General features: G+C 43.5%; 1 protein-coding gene across 7 annotated transcripts in view; it reads right to left on the reverse strand.

Moving 5' to 3' along the window:
* NUP98 (nucleoporin 98 and 96 precursor) overlaps positions 1 to 17,757 on the reverse strand; it is a 46,751-nt gene that overhangs the window by 27,014 nt on the left and 1,980 nt on the right. For 4 of the 7 annotated variants that reach the window (XM_061629217.1, XM_061629219.1, XM_061629215.1 and 1 more), the window contains exons 2-13: positions 15,714 to 15,775; positions 12,823 to 12,925; positions 12,254 to 12,355; positions 11,276 to 11,455; positions 8,617 to 8,756; positions 7,087 to 7,194; positions 6,470 to 6,653; positions 5,213 to 5,373; positions 3,772 to 3,909; positions 2,252 to 2,336; positions 1,411 to 1,503; positions 583 to 723 (exon numbers count right to left, since the gene is read on the reverse strand). In XM_061629217.1, the coding sequence (XP_061485201.1) occupies positions 583 to 723; positions 1,411 to 1,503; positions 2,252 to 2,336; positions 3,772 to 3,909; positions 5,213 to 5,373; positions 6,470 to 6,653; positions 7,087 to 7,194; positions 8,617 to 8,756; positions 11,276 to 11,455; positions 12,254 to 12,355; positions 12,823 to 12,898 (1,408 nt within the window). In that variant the 5' untranslated portion in view covers positions 12,899 to 12,925; positions 15,714 to 15,775. Of the gene's footprint in view, positions 1 to 582; positions 724 to 1,410; positions 1,504 to 2,251; positions 2,337 to 3,771; positions 3,910 to 5,212; positions 5,374 to 6,469; positions 6,654 to 7,086; positions 7,195 to 8,616; positions 8,757 to 11,275; positions 11,456 to 12,253; positions 12,356 to 12,822; positions 12,926 to 15,713; positions 15,776 to 16,188; positions 16,282 to 17,757 lie in introns of all 7 variants that reach the window. The other 3 variants (XM_061629216.1, XM_061629218.1, XM_061629220.1) reach the window with 3 other exon arrangements.

Raw genomic sequence — 17,757 nt, forward strand, 5'->3', positions numbered from 1 at the left:
ATATTTCTCTGCACATTTTGCCTTCACTGAAACAATTCTACGATATTCCTACCCTGTGTGGGGTTTGCACTTCAGACAGCACACTCAAGAACCGCAAAGCACAGCTTTGACATATCAAGAGGAAACCCGATTCTTCTTAGCCAAGCTCAAAGGGAGAAGCGAACCCTTTGACAATGCCTCCCTCCATTCACAAGGACAAATGATCTGCATGACATTGTGACAGTACACTGCCTAATTCAGCGTGCAAGAGTCACAAGGTGGTGCTTAAGCCACACATTTTGTTACACTAAGAACTACCTGACCTAACCCGTAACCACTCTGAAGCACAACCCTCTCCCTCATTCTTTAGCTATGGCTGAACTGAAGGGTACCCAAAGGTACAGTAAGCCAAAGCAGTGCCCTTCGGATGTTGTTCCCATCACCCCAGGACATTTCCCCTGATGGCTAGGACTGATGGAACCCGGAGTCCAAGACGCTGAGCAGAGTGACAGTAAACTAGTTTGACCTCATGCAGCCTTTTGCCCAGTGCCAGGGTTGCTTCCATTTCAGTTCAGACTATTCATTTGTCAGCCAGGCACTTACCCACAGCAGGCTGGGGAGCTCCAAAACCCAGAGTAGCTGTTGATGTATTAAATCCAGGGGCACCAAATGCTCCTGTCCCCAGCGTGCCCCCTAATTTAGGCTGGGTGCTCCCAAACAACGAGGTTTGCCCTGCACTAAGAGCTGCAGGAGGGAAAGAAGAGAAACAGAACAGTTTGTGGAACACCAACATGAGCAACCAGCAGCTAAATACATATTCAGACCCTTCCTTCAAGACAGCTCAAAGGAGGATGGTAATTTTTAGTGCTTCAGGAAAACGCTCCACCTCCCCACCACCAGCCAACTTTTGCTTTGCAAAGGAAGCAACATCCAGATTTCATTTCAACAGCAAATTTCGAAATGATGCATCCTATTAAACCTGGCTATTCTGTCAGTCACAGAGTTACATATTAACGGTGGCTGCTTAGAAAAGGCCTCACAGCTGTCACTTCTTACGTTAACGGCATGACGACTGGCGGGAGGGAGTTGATGGGGAGAAGCAACGTGAAGGAGCAGTCTTAGAATATACTGACCACTACAACCACCATGATGTCAGCTGCAGTGTTAATACCACAATGAGTGCCCACAGCATTAAATGACTAGAAATAGCAAAGAAATCAAAACTGAAATAAGATGATAAAAGCCTTATAATTTCACACTGTGTTACATCTTCCTGCCTTGTGGAACAGAAGTTGGATTTTTATTTTTTTGCCTGCAGTTAACTGTTATGCTTAGTGAATCCCTGTTATGGCACCAGAATCCTGGCTAAAAGCCCAACAGAGAGAGAGGGGAGGGGCAGTTTCCAACAGTGGAAATCTTTCTGTCCTTTACCTGTTCCAAATCCTGTTCCGAGTCCAGTACCCAGAGCCCCAGTTGCAGGCTTGTTTCCAAAGAGGCTATTCCCAGTGGTGTTTGCACCAAAACCTACAAGCAAAGAAATGATTAGCGGGTCGTAAAACCTTCTCTTCCATACAACTGTTAGATACACAAGCACAGCACATGGTTAGCTTGTCATCACTAGTACACACAATCCACTTGTATTTCTGCAGAAGTCTTTCTAGATTACAAAAACTGTTTTCTGGAAAGTGGAGCTGGCTGCCACTTAAAAGAAGTATTTAGCCGGGAAGTTTCCATCATCTGTATCCAGGAGCCTCAAAATGGGAAGCAAGCCGGCATGGGCAGTTGTTCAAGATGCTACAAATTCTTCATGGACTCCCCTCTCCCCTTCACCAGAACGTGGGAAGTCTGTCACCAAGAATCAGAAGGATAAACCCTGATGGAAGGGATGAAAAAGGCTCTCTCCAGCTGCCTTTCACACCTCTTCAACCACAAAGAGTGGCAGGGACAATGAACTGCTACTTGGTTCCTAAGAAGCTCAGAGTACACCACAGGCCTTCAGGTTTGTTTTGTATTAATTTTAGGAAAGTCTAAACTTGCGTAAGAAGACAGAGGCACTCAATATGAAACTCTTGCAGAAAAGCCCAGAACCACCTGCACCCAGAATCTCCCAGCTGCCCCCATGCAGCACAGCTTAACAAATAGTATTCCAGGCCTACCAACATCATAATTTAGTCCACAGTGTATCATATGATATAGCCAATGCAACAGCAATAGATTTAAACCTCTTTAAGTAACTATGCCAAATGGAAAGCAATAGTTTCTAATCTGTTACCAAACATCCCAGTCGTAGTTGTCCCAAATGAGGGTGCACTGGTTGTTGTGGTTCCAAATCCAGCAGGCTTGTTGCTAAAGAGGGACTGAAAGAAAAACAGACATTCTAAACTTCACAGTATCCCTTTTTCTCACATATAGTCAACAAATAAGAATTAGCATTTTCTCACAGTTACCAGTCAATAAAGATCTGGAAAGAATTATGTTTGCAGAAAACACATAATCAATAAAATTGCCCTATACAAATTTGGCTGCATTGGCCCACAGCAGCATCTTATTATCATAAGCAGGACTGCTGTGCATTGCAAAGTAGTGACATACAGGAGAAGGAAAGAGGGCCGGGGGGGGGGAAAGAGAGAGACATGCAGAGCCTTACTCTTCCCTTTCATCTCCCAACATGGTCCTGGTCTCTAGAATAAGGCAGCTGGATACGCTTGCACCATGACATGCAATGGTGCAGATTTTAGTTGTATTGTCCTAGCTAGAGTAGGAGAGAGGGAATCTATCTGTCCTCCTGGATATGTACAGAGCCACACCACCTCCAGTACTCCCTTCCAATTCCTTCCTATAGTTTGTATCCAGAGATAACTGCATCCCACTGGCCCTCTCCATCCCAGCAGGTTTCTACCAGGTGTAGAAAGGGAGCAGACTGAAGAAGGGAGAACAAAGCGCAAGGCAGTAGGAGAAGATCAGAGAGAGGGCAAGAGATCAAACACAACTGCTTGGATAGAGGCAGTGACAAAACACTGGAGGGACAAGCCAGAGAGAGCATGGCATAGTCAATCCAAGAATCACACGGTCCCTGCCTGGGCAAAACAGGAGAGACAACCCAGCACGTGGGTACCTCACATGCCAGCTTGGGAATGTGCATAGTCCCTGCTTCAGTTGCACTGAAAGTAAGCAGCCAAAGTGTAGAAGTTGATGTTTTAATGAGGATGCGCACAAGAGCTGGTGCTCAGGGCACTCATTTGGCAAGCAGTGAATAAGTGGCAGGTTCACCCCTCTTGCATTGCTGCTTACCTCAAACCGCAGTTCCCTGTTACCTCTGAAAATGAAAGGCTGTGGTTCAATGTCAGTTTACTGAGCAGGTCCAAACCGTGTTCAGTCTGTGGTTTAAAATCAAGATCCATATGGTTTAAGACCCTAGTTAGAAAACCGATATACAACCACAGTTCCCCATTTCAGATGAGAAGGGCAGCGTGAAGAGAGAAGGGGGGCTCACAGTCCCAAAGGCTGGGCCAGGCCTGCTAAATTATAGCTCAATATGTCAGGAAAGGATGCCTAGATTTGGCAGCCACTCTCAGTTTACAGGTTTGCTTAGAAAAAACCTTCTAAACGTTGTTCAAAGCCAAAGTTCTTGAATATTTCTAATCATTACCAATGTTACAATTACCATCTCTGGAAAAATACTTGCAAAGCCTTGCTTTCGCATAGGAGAACACCAATAAGCAGACGTGTGCAGCAGGCGGAAACAAGCTGCATTCACACCCTTGAACACCTCATTACTCCCAGCTGACATACCGAACCACCAACACCAAATCCTGTACTGGCTTGTCCAAAGAGACCTGTCCCCATTCCAAATGCAGTAGCAGCGTTCGTATTGGCAGCTGTTCCAAAAAGGCCTCCAGTTTGTGAGGGCTGCGTTGCTCCAAATAAACCCTGCAAGCATTAGGGGATGTTTGAGAAAGAAAAACTACAACTTCTCCTTTTAGAAAAAACCCTAAGCATCAGTTCTGGATACTGAGGATAACTGTTTTTGCACCACAACAATTTTTTTTTAAGGGCTCTGCTGGTGGCTACCAACGAGACCAGAGGTGCTTGCATTTCGTTCAGCTGAGTGGAGCATTAAGCAAGCAGAACACCTACCTTCATTTCAGTCATTGCGCTGTGGAAAATGTTAAAAAGTCTTGAATCTATGCATGCCTGATTGTTTCTGAATGGAGGTTCAAGTGTTGGGCAGAAAAGCACCTCAGGGTTGCCCTCACGCACATGGCAATGTACCAAGCAGCCCTCACCGGAGGATGGAAAACCCAAACCAAACACCGACTCGCAAGGTTGCCTCTCGTGATGAGAAAGGCAACTTCCCAAAGCCTATGAGGACAGCTGATCTCTTCCACTCAGCATTGCATTCCCCACATGGCTTCGCCATCTATCCTTTCCATTACAGGGGTATCCATAATAGGGAAACTTCCTTTACAATAGGGTTTCTGTAGTGATTACTGGGTATATCTATTAAAGGCCCAACACCTTCATATGAAAGCCTATTTGGATTAGTTGCCTGTACAGTCCAATTTCATTTTTAACCAGAGGTCCTTACTTACACATTTCCACCTATACTTACTATTGCTTTTTTATTTTTTATTACTACCGAGCAAGTTGCTCGGTAACTGACAGAGAAGGAGTGAACTATCTAAAAAAAAGTGTTAAAAACAATAACCATAACCACAAAACAGGGATGGTGCACTCTCAGCATTTGCGTAAAGCTGTACAGTGAAGTTGCCAGACACAACTTAGGGGCTGCCACAGAGAATGCCCTCTCCCAGGCTGCCACCACCCCGAGCTTCTGAGGTTGGCAGAACTACCACAAGGGCCCCCTCTGCTGATCTCAACACCTGAGGGGGTTTGTAGGGAAGGAGGCAGTATTTCACATATTTGGGACCCAAGTTATTTAGGGCTTTAAACACTAGTGTGAGATCCTTAACCCTCACCTTAACTCTGGAGAAATATTCAATAGATACAGAAATGCCCGGATAAGGCTACCTGCTGTATTAATCAGCATGCTGACAATCACGCAGTAAAACAGTAAAATAGTACAAGAAACTGACAGGCCAGGTTAGACAAGCTGGATGCTGATCAAAGAGTATTCTTAGTAAACAGCTGCAGAAATCAATACACCAAGTCACCAGGAGTTATGAAGGCTTTTAGTGAGACTTCAGTGTTACTACAGTCCTTGTTACCTTACCATTGTGTTTGTGTTGGGCTGTCCAAGGGTGCTGGTGTTCACAAACGAGAAGCCTGTGTTTTGCGCAGTTGTGGGCTGGCCAAAAGGCTTATTGAAAAGGCTGGTAGTTTGTTGAGGCTGACCAAAGAGGCCTCCTGTTCCTGTTCCAAAGCCTGTTGTACCTGGGACACAAAAGAGCCAAAGCAAATTACTTATATAATGGTACCAACAGTCCTGGCATACATTTCAAGAAGCTTGCCATCCAAATTTCAATAGTAGGAGAGACAGGATAGGATACAAGGGATGAAGGTGACCAGTTGCAGCTGTATTTTATTTATTTAAAAACATTATACTCTGTCACATCTGGGTCTCAGAGTACAAAAAATAAAAACACAGAATATACAACATTCAAAAACATGAATTAAAACATCAGATAATTAAACATTAGAAGAACGTTAGTGGTGGAAAGGCCTCCTGAAACACAACTGTTTTAACTGGGTGTCTGAACCTCTGCAGGGATGATGCCTGCTAGATTTCCAACAGGAGAGAGTTCCACTACACTGAAAGGATGACTCCTCACACATGCTTAGGCCTTGTTTTGAGTAGGGATGAGGACTGAGGGGTTAAACTAAGGCTTCCAGACAAAGGTTTATTTAGAGGGTGGGTGTTTTTTTTTTTTAAAAAAAAACTTTTAATTTCCAACTAACAAAACCATACAAAAATACAAGCTCCCAGACAATCAAAAAGAAGAAGCCTCAGCAGAGGTGGCATGCAGGTGTGGGGAAGGATTTCCAGATGGAAGGGCCAGGAAGGTTGAGTGAGTGGGGCCATTTGAGAACAAGAAATCTTTGAACAGCTGTGGGAGATCAAGGGGCCATTCTGCCAACAGGGACCAATGCCTGCTAACTGCATAAAATATCAAGCAAGGTACTATCTTAAATCAGAACTGAACGTCCTCTTTATAAACTATTAAGCATGGCACCCGACTTCTTCAGAGCAACTCTCCTGGGTGCTTCTTTTCGCTCTGAGAATTTATTTGCGATTCTTTCCTGCCTGTCTCAAGGAGCACAGGGCATCATTTGCCCTGTAAAAAAAAGAGACTGCTCTGTCTGCCTGAGGTTTTGACAGCATTTCATCAGTCACACAACCAGCACTTCACATGACTATTCTATGTATTTGATAAATCTGATAAGCAACTTAAAACTGCATTAACATGACAAAAGGATTATAAAAAAGGATTATGAAACACTGCGTCTAAGCCAGCACATCAATACTTACTGGTTCCAAACCCTGCTTTATTCTGTCCATATGAGAAGCCAGTGTTAGCAGTGGAGGAACCAAAGAGCCCCGTGGCTGCACTGGACGTGGCAGCGGAGGAGCCAAACAAGCCTGGCGTGGCTGCAGCTGCCACAGGGTTGGAAGGACCTTTCCTGTTTGCTTGATAGTCTTCCAAACGAAGCTCCTAAACGAGAAATATTCACTGAGTACAGACACATCTCAAGGGACACCAGCTGCTCCCCTTTGCCACCACCACGCCTTCTCAGGCAAAAACAGTGAAATAACCATTCGAGTAAAGAGTTTCCATGGAGCATGGTCTTCAAAGAGGGCAAAATGTAACTCTAGTAATTGCCTTTGCCCAAAGAGGCATCAGACAGGCCCCAGATACTCCAGCACCAGTTTCCCCTGGCAGCCGTCATGTGAACCCAGTGCAGCGTGTAGCCCACGACAAACCCCTTGCCCCGTACGTCAGCTCCATTCTTTCTGCTTGAAATGCAGAGGTCTCCTACCTAACCCTCATTATACGGTGAACAGAGCACACCAGCATCTGAACCACAGGAGGGAATGGCACCAAACAGGGGCAACCATGCAGGGAGACATACAGATGACCAACTGACCTCTAGCGATTTGCTTTCATATTCTTTCATAGCAGTAATGCATTGGTGCTTGGTGCTGATGTTTGTGCTGACTCCAGACTTAACCATTGTGTCAGTACCTGTCGGTGGCTATAAGAGAAACCGTGAAAAGTCATTAAGGTTACGTTAAGATTTAATTCCCGCTTGCCAAACACCTGCTGTGGGAGATCCTATAAGCAGCCACTCATAAAGATGAAGCAGGGATATGCCTGTGAGCATTGAAGTGCCACCACACTACAATAAAAGCCACTACACTACAATAGCTTGAGTACTGGGCTCAGATGCCCACTCAGCTATTAAGTGTCCTCGGTGACAAATTTGTCACAAGGCTAGTACAGGGCGACAAGCTTCTTGGGAGAAGGCACAAAGAAGATAAACAGCCCGGGGGGGGGTCGCTTGCCTTGGCATGGAGAGGACGTGGACGCTTTCCCACCATCTTGGCACTAAGCCACACAGTGCCCTGGCCTATGGCCTGCCTCTGCTCCTGTTCTAGGCTGACTTGGCTGTGGAGGCCCTTCTCTGCATGGCAGATAGCCCTCATAGTCTTGGCTGGGCCTGCTGCTCTTCCTGCTATACTGCAAGCAGGAGGGATCTGCCATCTTCACTGATGCACATGACTGCAGGAGGGCTCATGAGAGCTGTTGCAAAATCTCTTCATCTTCTACTCCATCAACTGCTACAGAACTCTCAAGATCTATTCCATCTTCTCCTTAAAGGAACCTCTGCACTAAAGTTTTCCAGATCAAAGCAATGCACTTGGAATGCCTACGTGGACATGCCAGGGACTGAACGTGGAACCTTCCGCATGCAAAACATGTGGGCTGGCCACTGAGCTACAGCCTCTCCCCAAACTTCACATTGACAGTGAACTCCTCCCATCCAGGCTGGTTATATTCACAAGTGAATCTGACATTTCCTACCCTGTTTATATGTATATACTCATCTAGATTTAAATAAACAGAACATTAAAACTAGAACAGGAAGAGATACTGCACCTGTGCTCTTATTCTGTGCTTTCTTCTTTTGCCACATGAATGGACGTGGCTGCAAAATTAATCTGGATCCCCTATCTATTTTCTGTTACTTTCCTATTTCTATGGGTTTTCTCAGAAGGATGAGTTGACTCATGGGCAGTTAAAACAGTTATCCAAAGAGAACTTTGATATCTGTTTATCATAGAATCCCTATTGTTATTGTAGATAACGTTTTGTAATATTTAGCAGTTCATAAATGTCCCAAATAAATAAAAAAGTAATGAAGGGGGGCACCCCACATGCCTTTCACTGGAAAAGGAAGTCCAAAGCCAAAGTGTAATGAACAGAACGGTTGAGTGTGAAGCAGGGTTCTCTGAACTAATGCCCTCCAGACTTTTTGGACTACAACTACCATCAGCCCCAGCAAACAAGGTGGCTGGGATGGGATGGGGGTAGTTTAGTCCAAAATATCTGGAGGGTGAGGAAGGCTGGCGTAAGGAATAGAAATCATTTTCAAGAGTAAGCAAATCGGACTTACGTTGAATTTAATGGTAGTGCCAGTTGGAACAGTGGTAAAGCTGGTTGATCCAAAGAGGGAGCCGGATGTCCCCCCAAATGGATTGGAGGTTGTGTTTGTTGTTCCAAACAGACCCCCGCTGCTAGTACTTGTCCCAAAGTCTGTAAAGAAAGAAACATGAAGTCAGTGCCCAAGTAAAAGGAGAGACATTCAATGCCATGAAAGAGCTAGAATGAATGTATCTCCCCTACCTTTAATTTCTTTCTAAAGCAGATATCCATTTGTTTTAGTACTATGCCCTGTGACAAGGACTGAAGGAATGTTTTTGGCCCACCGCACAATTTGGAGTCTCTTCAAATCTCACTTTTAGGTTTCCAACCACAATTTTTTTCTAAACTATGAATACGCAGCAATGCCTAAAAATGTCTGAATTTGATCAGTCACGAATTCTACTTCTCTGCTACTTTTTAACTGATTATAAGCTTGTCTGGAAAGCTATTCCAGCCTGGTAGTCCTTTTAAAAGCCAACTTTGAGTTATTTATCCATAGAAATCCTTCTATTTCCTGAACGCCACCTCTCCCTCCAGAACGCGCTGCTCTGTTAACACAGAGTGCGCTTCATGAGTCACAACAGTGTAAATAGTTTGAGATGGACCAAAGCATCAGCACAGCCTAGACAGATCACACTCTTGATCCCAACTATTATTTTCCCCAAGTTCTGATAAAACACCTAAGGCAGAGGCAGTATGTGAAGCACATCTGGGAAAGCCACAGTCCTACAGCTCAGATTGGCAACGTAAAGAGCAAAGTGGCTTGTCCTTCCAAAGACCATTCAGTAGCTGAGAACATGAGTTGTTTGACATATTCTTTGTGGGCAACTCTGACCATTGGGCATGAGGCCCTCTAACACAACCTATTTTTACGCTCTGAAGGGGGATGGCACAGTAACCTCTGCTGCAGACCGGAGCCTTCTGGCCCAGATTTCACAGCTCCAACCCCACAAATATGTGGTGGGTTCACAGCATGCACACAAACACAGTTCAAAATCCTCCATGCCTCCTCACCTACATTTTGTATCACACATGCTTTAAGCAAGTCAGTATTCCTGAAAAGTCACTTTTGCAGGCATTTTGCAGCAAAAAGTTTTGGAACTAAGGTTACCTCAAAACTTATTAGAACTTTCATGGAAAAAAATCCTCCTCGTTTCCCTCCCTAAGAACCAGGATAAAAAGAAAAGTGGTACTGGTCTGAGTTGAAGCTTTTGCAGAAGGCAACAGTGTAGTGGCAAGAACTCTTAAGACAAACATAACCCTACAACTGCTCCGCCAGGTGCGGCTTTTTGCTACCTCCTTCAAAAACCTAATGGAAAGAAAGAAAAGCCACCACCTTTATTTCTTACCCTCCGTGAACAGAAGTGGCAGACTTCCCCCACCCCCTCTCAGTTTTTTTGCAGGAGGCACAGCTGCTGTGGTAAGACAAAACTGTAACTTATTTCCTTGACAAGGAATTGGAAGAAAGGAGAGGGAGCTTCCACCCTGCAAGTCACACTTTTGGCAGAAAGCACCAGCAGAACCTTGCCACTTCTGGCTCCTGCAAAACCCCAACAGAAGGGAAAGTAAATGTGGGGCAGTGGCACTGGAATCATTTCTCACCCTTCCCCCTGGAGCTTTTGCAGGAGGCAGCTGGAGCAAGGTGCTGCTGGCCCCTTTTGCTAAATTTCAGCTCAAGGGCAAACATCCCTCCCTTCCCAGGCTCTCTGCGCACACCTATGGGACTCAAGGACGGGAGGAGTCAATAGTAGCACAGTCACGTGCTCGGTTAATAAAGCCAAGACAAAATATGCTGACCCATTTTGTATGACCCATTTCCTAGAGCTAAGTGTACTGCTTTACTCAATCTAATTATCCTTCATAATGGGGAAATGGCATTCCTGAGCAACTTAGGCTTTTGTGAACATCAAGCAGTCTTGTACCACATGCTCAAATCCTCTGGCAAAACCAGGATACAAAGGAGGAACAGGGTCTTCAGGGACTGCTTATAAGGAATGCAAGACTCCAACGAAAGTAAAAGATCATATATGTGCCTTGCATAATTCATTTTCATTGAAAGTTGTTATTGTTGCTTTTTAACAATGTTATTACCTTGTTATTTAATTTTTGTAAATTGTACTGTTTTTATTGATATGTATTTCTATATTGTGTTTATTTTTTGTAAGCTGACTTATTATTTAATTAATTAATTAATTAATTAATTTCTATCCCGCCCTTCCTCCCAGCAGGAGCCCAGGGCGGCAAACAAGGCACTAAAAACACTTCAAAACATCATAAAAACAGATCTTAAAATACATTAAGACAAAACAGCGTTAAAAACATTTTAAAAACTTTTGGCTAAAAGGCGGGATAGAAATAAACAGCAACAACACCTTTGGGAGGAAGTGTGGGATACCAGTTTAATAATATATAAACCTTTTCCTGTTGAACCTCCCTCCAGAAGAAATAATTTGAACGATTTGCTACTGACATCCAGAACATGCCGCACTCAGACGAACAAGAACACAAAAGGAGGTGGAAGCCAAGCCAAGCGAGACTGAACAGTTTGCTCAGCAGCACCCAGCAGGTACTTGTTCTGCACCAAGAATTATTCAAACCGGTTTAGAAACAGCAAGGGAGATTATACTCACTGCCAAACCCCACAGGCTTATTCTGTGCAAAGGCATTGTTCTGGGATGAGAAGAGGCCTCCTCCAGTGCTTGCTGTCCCAAACAACCCACTGGAAGTTCCGGTTGATGTTCCAAATCCGAAGCCAGTGCTGGTAGAAGAAGTGGCTGGCTGGCTAAAGGTGCTTGAACCAAATAACCCCCCTGAAACCAGAAATATCCAATCATGTTAGACACAAGAAAGTGAGAGATTATCTATTGGTTTAATAAATCACCGAATTTATATACTGACAGTTGTCCTGTTGGGATGAGAGTTTCAGTACAACAGCAATAAAACAGGAAAAACCAATAAAAAACCTAGAGGAAGTTAAAATGTCTGGTAAACAGATTTATTTATTATTTATTTTGGCAACAAAAAATTGGAACATAGTTGCCAGGTGCTTTAGCGTGGGCCCTTCCCAACTGGAGCTCCAGCACAGAAAAGATCTCCTCCTTTGCACCTTCTGATAAAGGAGGCACCTGGAGAAGAGCCTCAGCAGAAGATATTGAAAGCATGGACAGTCTGACATGGGAAGAGCATCACAACAAGGGGCTGACTAACCTAGCCCCATCCATCAGCCAGAGAAGGAGCAGCTTCAGGGTGTTTGCTGCCCCTTGCCCTGAGACTGCAAAAGCGAGGAGAAAGGATGCTCTGGCCCCATCCATCAGCCAAGAGACTTTGTTCTGGCCTTGAAGAACTGATTTCCCTCCTCTACCTTTTCCCTCTGCTTCCCCTTGTTTAAATGTATAAACCCGATAGCAGAGACTCTCTCTTTTTTAGTGATGCGAGCCAGGTTGGGGGGCAATAATTGTCTGTAAAGCAAGATAAAATTACTCCTTCAGGTACTTCAGCCCTAACCTGCCTTTTAAGGCAAGAACCAACACCTTGAACTGAGCAAAGCAAACAGGCAACCGTTGAAGGGACTCCAGTTAAGGAGTGAGAAGCAGCGATAATGCCTCTACCTGGCTTGGTCTGTGCACTCCCAAAGAGTCCTCCTGTGTTATTATTTGATCCAAAAGCAGACGTCCCAAATGCTCCTCCACTTGTAGTGCCAAAGCCAGCATCTGCAAAGCAGTAAGAGTTGGGCAATGAGACAATACGGTCTGAGCACAGAAAAGGGCTAGAACTGCGTAGCAAGGAATTGACAGTATGTAAGATGCAGTCACAGTTGACCAACAGGAAGTGAAGCTGTTTCAAATGCAAGTGAAGAACCTGCTGAATGGAACATGGCTCTATACACAATCTCTACTAGGCCGCAAGCAGCTTCTATATGAGCACATGCAGCAATTCAGAGCCACTCAGCCAAATATCTGACAGACAATATGTTGGCTTTTTAACCAACTTGTTCCAGAGAATTGTCATCAGATAGATGGTGATATGCAAGACTGTCTGCCAGGGACTCTGGAGAACCATGTGCCAGTCAGAGCAGATGCTGTTGGACTAGATGGACAAAGAAGTCTGGCCTGGCAGAAGGCAGCATCCGATGGTCTCATTCATAGGCTTCCTCACAATAAGTATCAAGACCACTTACTCTGCCCAAAAGTTGAAGTTGTCCCAAAGCCACCTGTGTTGGCTCCAAAAGGCGTTCCAAATGATTTGTTAAACATTTTGAAGTTGTTTCAGGTTCTCAAACACTAGACAGAGAAAATTAGAAAAAATTAGATGAAATCCATATTTGGCTTTTTTTAGAAATAAGCTAGATAAATACAGATATTACAGAAAAAAACAAAAATTCAGATATCACAGAAAGCTAATTCATATCTTATCAAAAAGAACGACATCCTCGAACAGATTCAAACTGTGCAAGGTCCATATATGATTGGCCTAAAATAGCAGAATGTTTACACTCATTAAGAACTTTTGGATTGTGATCAGAACTACAGATTTACAGTAGGATTAGAAATCACCCCCAACATCTAAATCCATTAACTCAACTAGGGCATAGGTCTTCAACCCATGGGTTGTGACCCTGAGGTGGGTCACAAGTTTTCCCTGTGACTAGCTTGGGTCACCAACCTCCCCTGCTTCCCTCCTCCTTGTGGGGTGGGGGTGTAGGCTCAGCCAGGTCTTAAGGGGGTGAGGAGGTGGGAGGGAAAAGGAGGAAGCCATAGCCAGGTCTAAAGGGGCTGTGGGGAAACACAGGGAGGTTTAGGGTGCAATCCAATACACGTCTACTCAGAAATAAGTTCCACTGGGTTCAATGGGACTTACTCCCAGGTAAGTGTGTACTGGATTGCAGCCTTAGTCAGGTCTAAAAAGGATTTAGTGGATGGGAAACAGGAGGCTTAACGAGGTCTAAAAAAAGTTGGGGGTGGTAAAGGGAGGGAGGCCTAGCCAGGTCTACCCCCTCCCACTAACTCATTTTTTGTTGCCACTCTGTGGGCCAACTTTGAAAGGTGGGTGGGGCAACCTTCCTGTCAATCATGAACATCACATCGAAAGTGAAAAAGTGAAAGTGGTTCCCATGGTGCGTGTTGGAAGTCAGAGGAGGGCCTTGAGTCTGGACCGAGTGAAGACCACTCAACTAGAGTTCTCGTCCTTGTCATTCCCAGGACAACCTGATGTAAGTAAAGTGATCACAACCAATTCCTTGCACACACATTGATGAGTGCCCCAGAGTCTCCACTATTCACACCGTTGTGTCAAATGAAACAGAGGCAAGAAAAAGAAAATGAGGTCTGCAATTCACCAAGCTGCATTAAAGACGTTCCAGAAACCATGAGAAACATCATGGGACTTTTAAAAAATAAAGAGCCATATTAACAAGACAACTCACTCCCACTTCTGGAAATAAGAAAGAGCAGCACATCCAAGGCCTGAACAGCATCAGAACTGAGGGATGAGAAACTGGTTGGGGACTTCACTGAGCCTAAAGAATCAATGCGAACTTTTTGCCAAACTGCTCAAACTTGGGAACGTTTCATTAGAACATGTCCCAGGAGGGGAGAGTGTCCTTGCACTCGGGTCCTGCTTGCGGGCTTCCCATAATGGGCACCTGGCTGGCCACTGTGAGAACAGGATGCTGGGCTAGATGGGCCACTGGCCTGGTCCAGCGACAGGCTCTTCTGAGGTTCTTATGTTTGTGCACCTACTAGCATGAGACCCACACAACCTATAATTGGTCTTCAGCAAGAAAACCTATTTGTCTTCACAATGACTTACAAAGTTCTACAAGATGCCTTTCAAATTCTGGCATGTGAATATACTGAAATCAAACCATTCCAAAAGGATGTTGGGCATCTTTAGAAACATGTCAAGAAAGAGGTGCAATCTGGGAGCATCTAAATTGTTTGCCTAGAAGTCCAGCTCACATTCATGAAAGTGTAAGATGTTACATTCAACCTGTCCAAACTGCTGATCCATCAGGCACTTCAAAACAAACTTGAAACTATTAAACAACGCTCTATGATATTGTTGGGGGAAAAGCCTGGAAATTAATTAACACTGTATGGACACAAGGGTCATAAACCTGTGGCTTTTTATGTTCTCTATAACCCTACAAATCTCAAACAGAAGCTTTCAGAAAATAAAGAAATGCCTTACAAGTCCATTTAGTCCACCACTCTTGTCACCAAGATAGGCAAACAAGTTTTATGGTGTGGCAGCATCTGACTGATTTTAGGCTAAGTTTCAAGGAAGCTCTGCATTTTCATTTAGTTTATGCTAAAAACTTTCAGCTATCAGTAACCAGGTCCCCCACTAGTTCTCAAAGCCAGCCAGTTTTGAAAAATGTGAAAAGCACACTTTTCCTACATAAAAGTCTATATCCAAGTCTGGCCAGCCAGACGGTCCTGGAAAACTCTCAACCAGGACTTGGTGGCAAAGGCCATCCTCAGCACTTCCCCAGCATCTGCTGCCATGGTGCATCCCATCTGCAATGCACAGACCTCAGTGAGGAGCTAAAACTCATGTCTGGTTTATACCACTTCAGATTTGGGTTTTGTGTGTGGCTGTCACTGAATATTTCTATGCACACAAACAAAAATCCCCTGTACGTAGAAAACTATATCTCTATGATCTTCCTAGCTTGCTTTAAGAGAGATGTCATCATCCACTAGGAATAGGGCTTCTTCTAAAATTGTTCTGTTGTTGAAAGTCATCTCTGGGAAGTCTGTACATATTATGCCCTGATCTTCCACCCTAAGCAGATGAAGACACTTTGATTCCATTCGGCATCTGGAATTAGCAAAGATTCTCATTTTATAAAACTAAATATGTTTTAATAGTCTGGCTATATTGTTTTTCTCTTCTATATGGGTTATTAGTTACAACTTTAAGATTGCTGTAAATCTACTTTCTAAACAATAGAAATATATTCTAAAAATATTATCAAATAAATCTGTGCTCAACGTTTTCATTCTTAGATCTTGTGTGGAATCCTAATCATTTTCTAATCATTATACTATTTAGTCAAACTCTCACCTTTATTTCATGCCAGGCTACTCCACGTGGCCAATATTCATTAGCTCAGAATTCCCATTACCCTGTGATGAAGATATACCCAAGTTAGTACTTGATTTTTAAAAATTAAGTTAAGATTAAAAAGAAAGGATTTAAATTGCATAGCTGCACTTAATGGACAATTGGTTGGCCATTGTGAGAACAGGATGCTGGACTAGATGGGTCACTGGCCTAATTCAGCTGGCACTTCTTATATTCTTATAACCTCTGGCAACTGCAAGTAACTTCCAAGGACTAGACATGAATATTTGCACCCACAAAAACTCCTGACAATACTTTCCCAAAGATGCCGACACACACCATTTGAATCTAGTCTGCAGATGTGTGATCTTCACTTACTCAAACTATCTAATATAACCTCCATTTATATTTACAATCACCCCTAAGCAGCATTGCTCACATAAAAAAAAACATTTTGGGTTGTTCTTTTGAATACCTGCTATCAATCTATATGCTGCTTCTGCATGTAAGTCCGCTGTTTCTTTTGTGGAGACCTATCCCTCTTGTTTGATGAACTTTCATTTATTTCCTAGTTTCCCAAGTGGCAAAAACAAAAACACACTCAGATATTACTTAGCGCAACAGTTTGCACGTCTATCTTAACACTGGATTTGTCATTGCTACTCTTTACATTTCATAAACATACCACAATAGTACAATGTTATGCACTAAGGTAGACACAAAAATTTTGAATTAGTTATGTTGCATCTTTCAAACAAGAAGCTAGGGCAGCATATGTTGTTCTCTCCTATCACATTCTCACAACAACCCTGGAAGTTAAGTTGGGATTTGAACCTGGGCGTTCTCAGCTGTGTGTACTTTAGCTCTGCCACCGAAAACTGTCCCCCTGATTTTATAAAATGCACAGAAACACAAAAATATTTACTACTTAAAGACATATTTAAGCATCTGATAAATAAAATTTTATTATTATTATATTTCTGTCAAGAAATATGGAAAACTAAACAATGGCCCACAGACTGGAAGCGTTCCATATACATCCCAATTCCAAAGAAAGGGGATCCCAGGGAATGCAGTAATTATCGAACTATTGCCTTAATATCCCATGCAAGTAAAGTAATGCTCAAGATTTTACAACAAAGGCTCTTACCATATATGGAGCGAGAAATGCCAGACGTCCCAAGCTGGATTTAGAAAGGGAAGAGGCACCAGAGATCATATGGCAAACATACGTTGGATAATGGAATGGAGCAAGGAATTTCAGAAGAAAATCACCCTGTGCTTTATAGACTACATCAAAGCCTTTGACTGTGTAGATCATGAAAAACTATGGAATGCTTTAAAAGAAATGGGGGTGCCACAGCACCTGATTGTCCTGATGCGCAACCTATACTCTGCACAAGAGGCTACTGTAAGGACAGAATATGGAGAAACCGATTGGTTCCCCATCGGAAAGGGAGTGAGACGGGTGTATTTTATCACCCTATTTATTTAATCTATACTCAGAACATATCATACGGAAAGCAAGATTGGACCAAGATGAAGGAGGTGTGAAAAGTGGAGGGAAAATATCAATAATTTAAGATATGCCGATGATACCATACTACTAGCAGAAACCAGTAATGATTTGAAATGAATGCTGATGAAAGTTAAAGAGGAAAGCACAAAAGCAGGACTATAGCTGAACGTCAAGAAGACTAAAGTAATGACAACAGAAGATTTATGCAACTTTACAGTTGACAATGAGGACATTGAACTTGTCAAGGATTATCAATACCTCGGCACAGTCATTAACCAAAATGGAGACAAATAGTCAAGAAATCAGAAGAAGGCTAGGACTGGGGAGGGCAGCAATGAGAGAACCAGAAAAACGTCCTCAAATGCAAAGATGTATCACAGAACACCAAAGTCAGGATCACTCAGACCATGGTATTCCCAATCTCTATGTATGGATGTGAAAGTTGGACAGTGAAAAAGGCAGGTAAGAGAAAAATCAACTCATTTCAAATGTGGTGTTGGAGGAGAGCTTTGCGCATACCATGGA

The sequence above is a fragment of the Rhineura floridana genome, chromosome 5 (genome assembly GCF_030035675.1).
Source record: "Rhineura floridana isolate rRhiFlo1 chromosome 5, rRhiFlo1.hap2, whole genome shotgun sequence".
Lineage (NCBI taxonomy): Eukaryota > Metazoa > Chordata > Lepidosauria > Squamata > Rhineuridae > Rhineura > Rhineura floridana.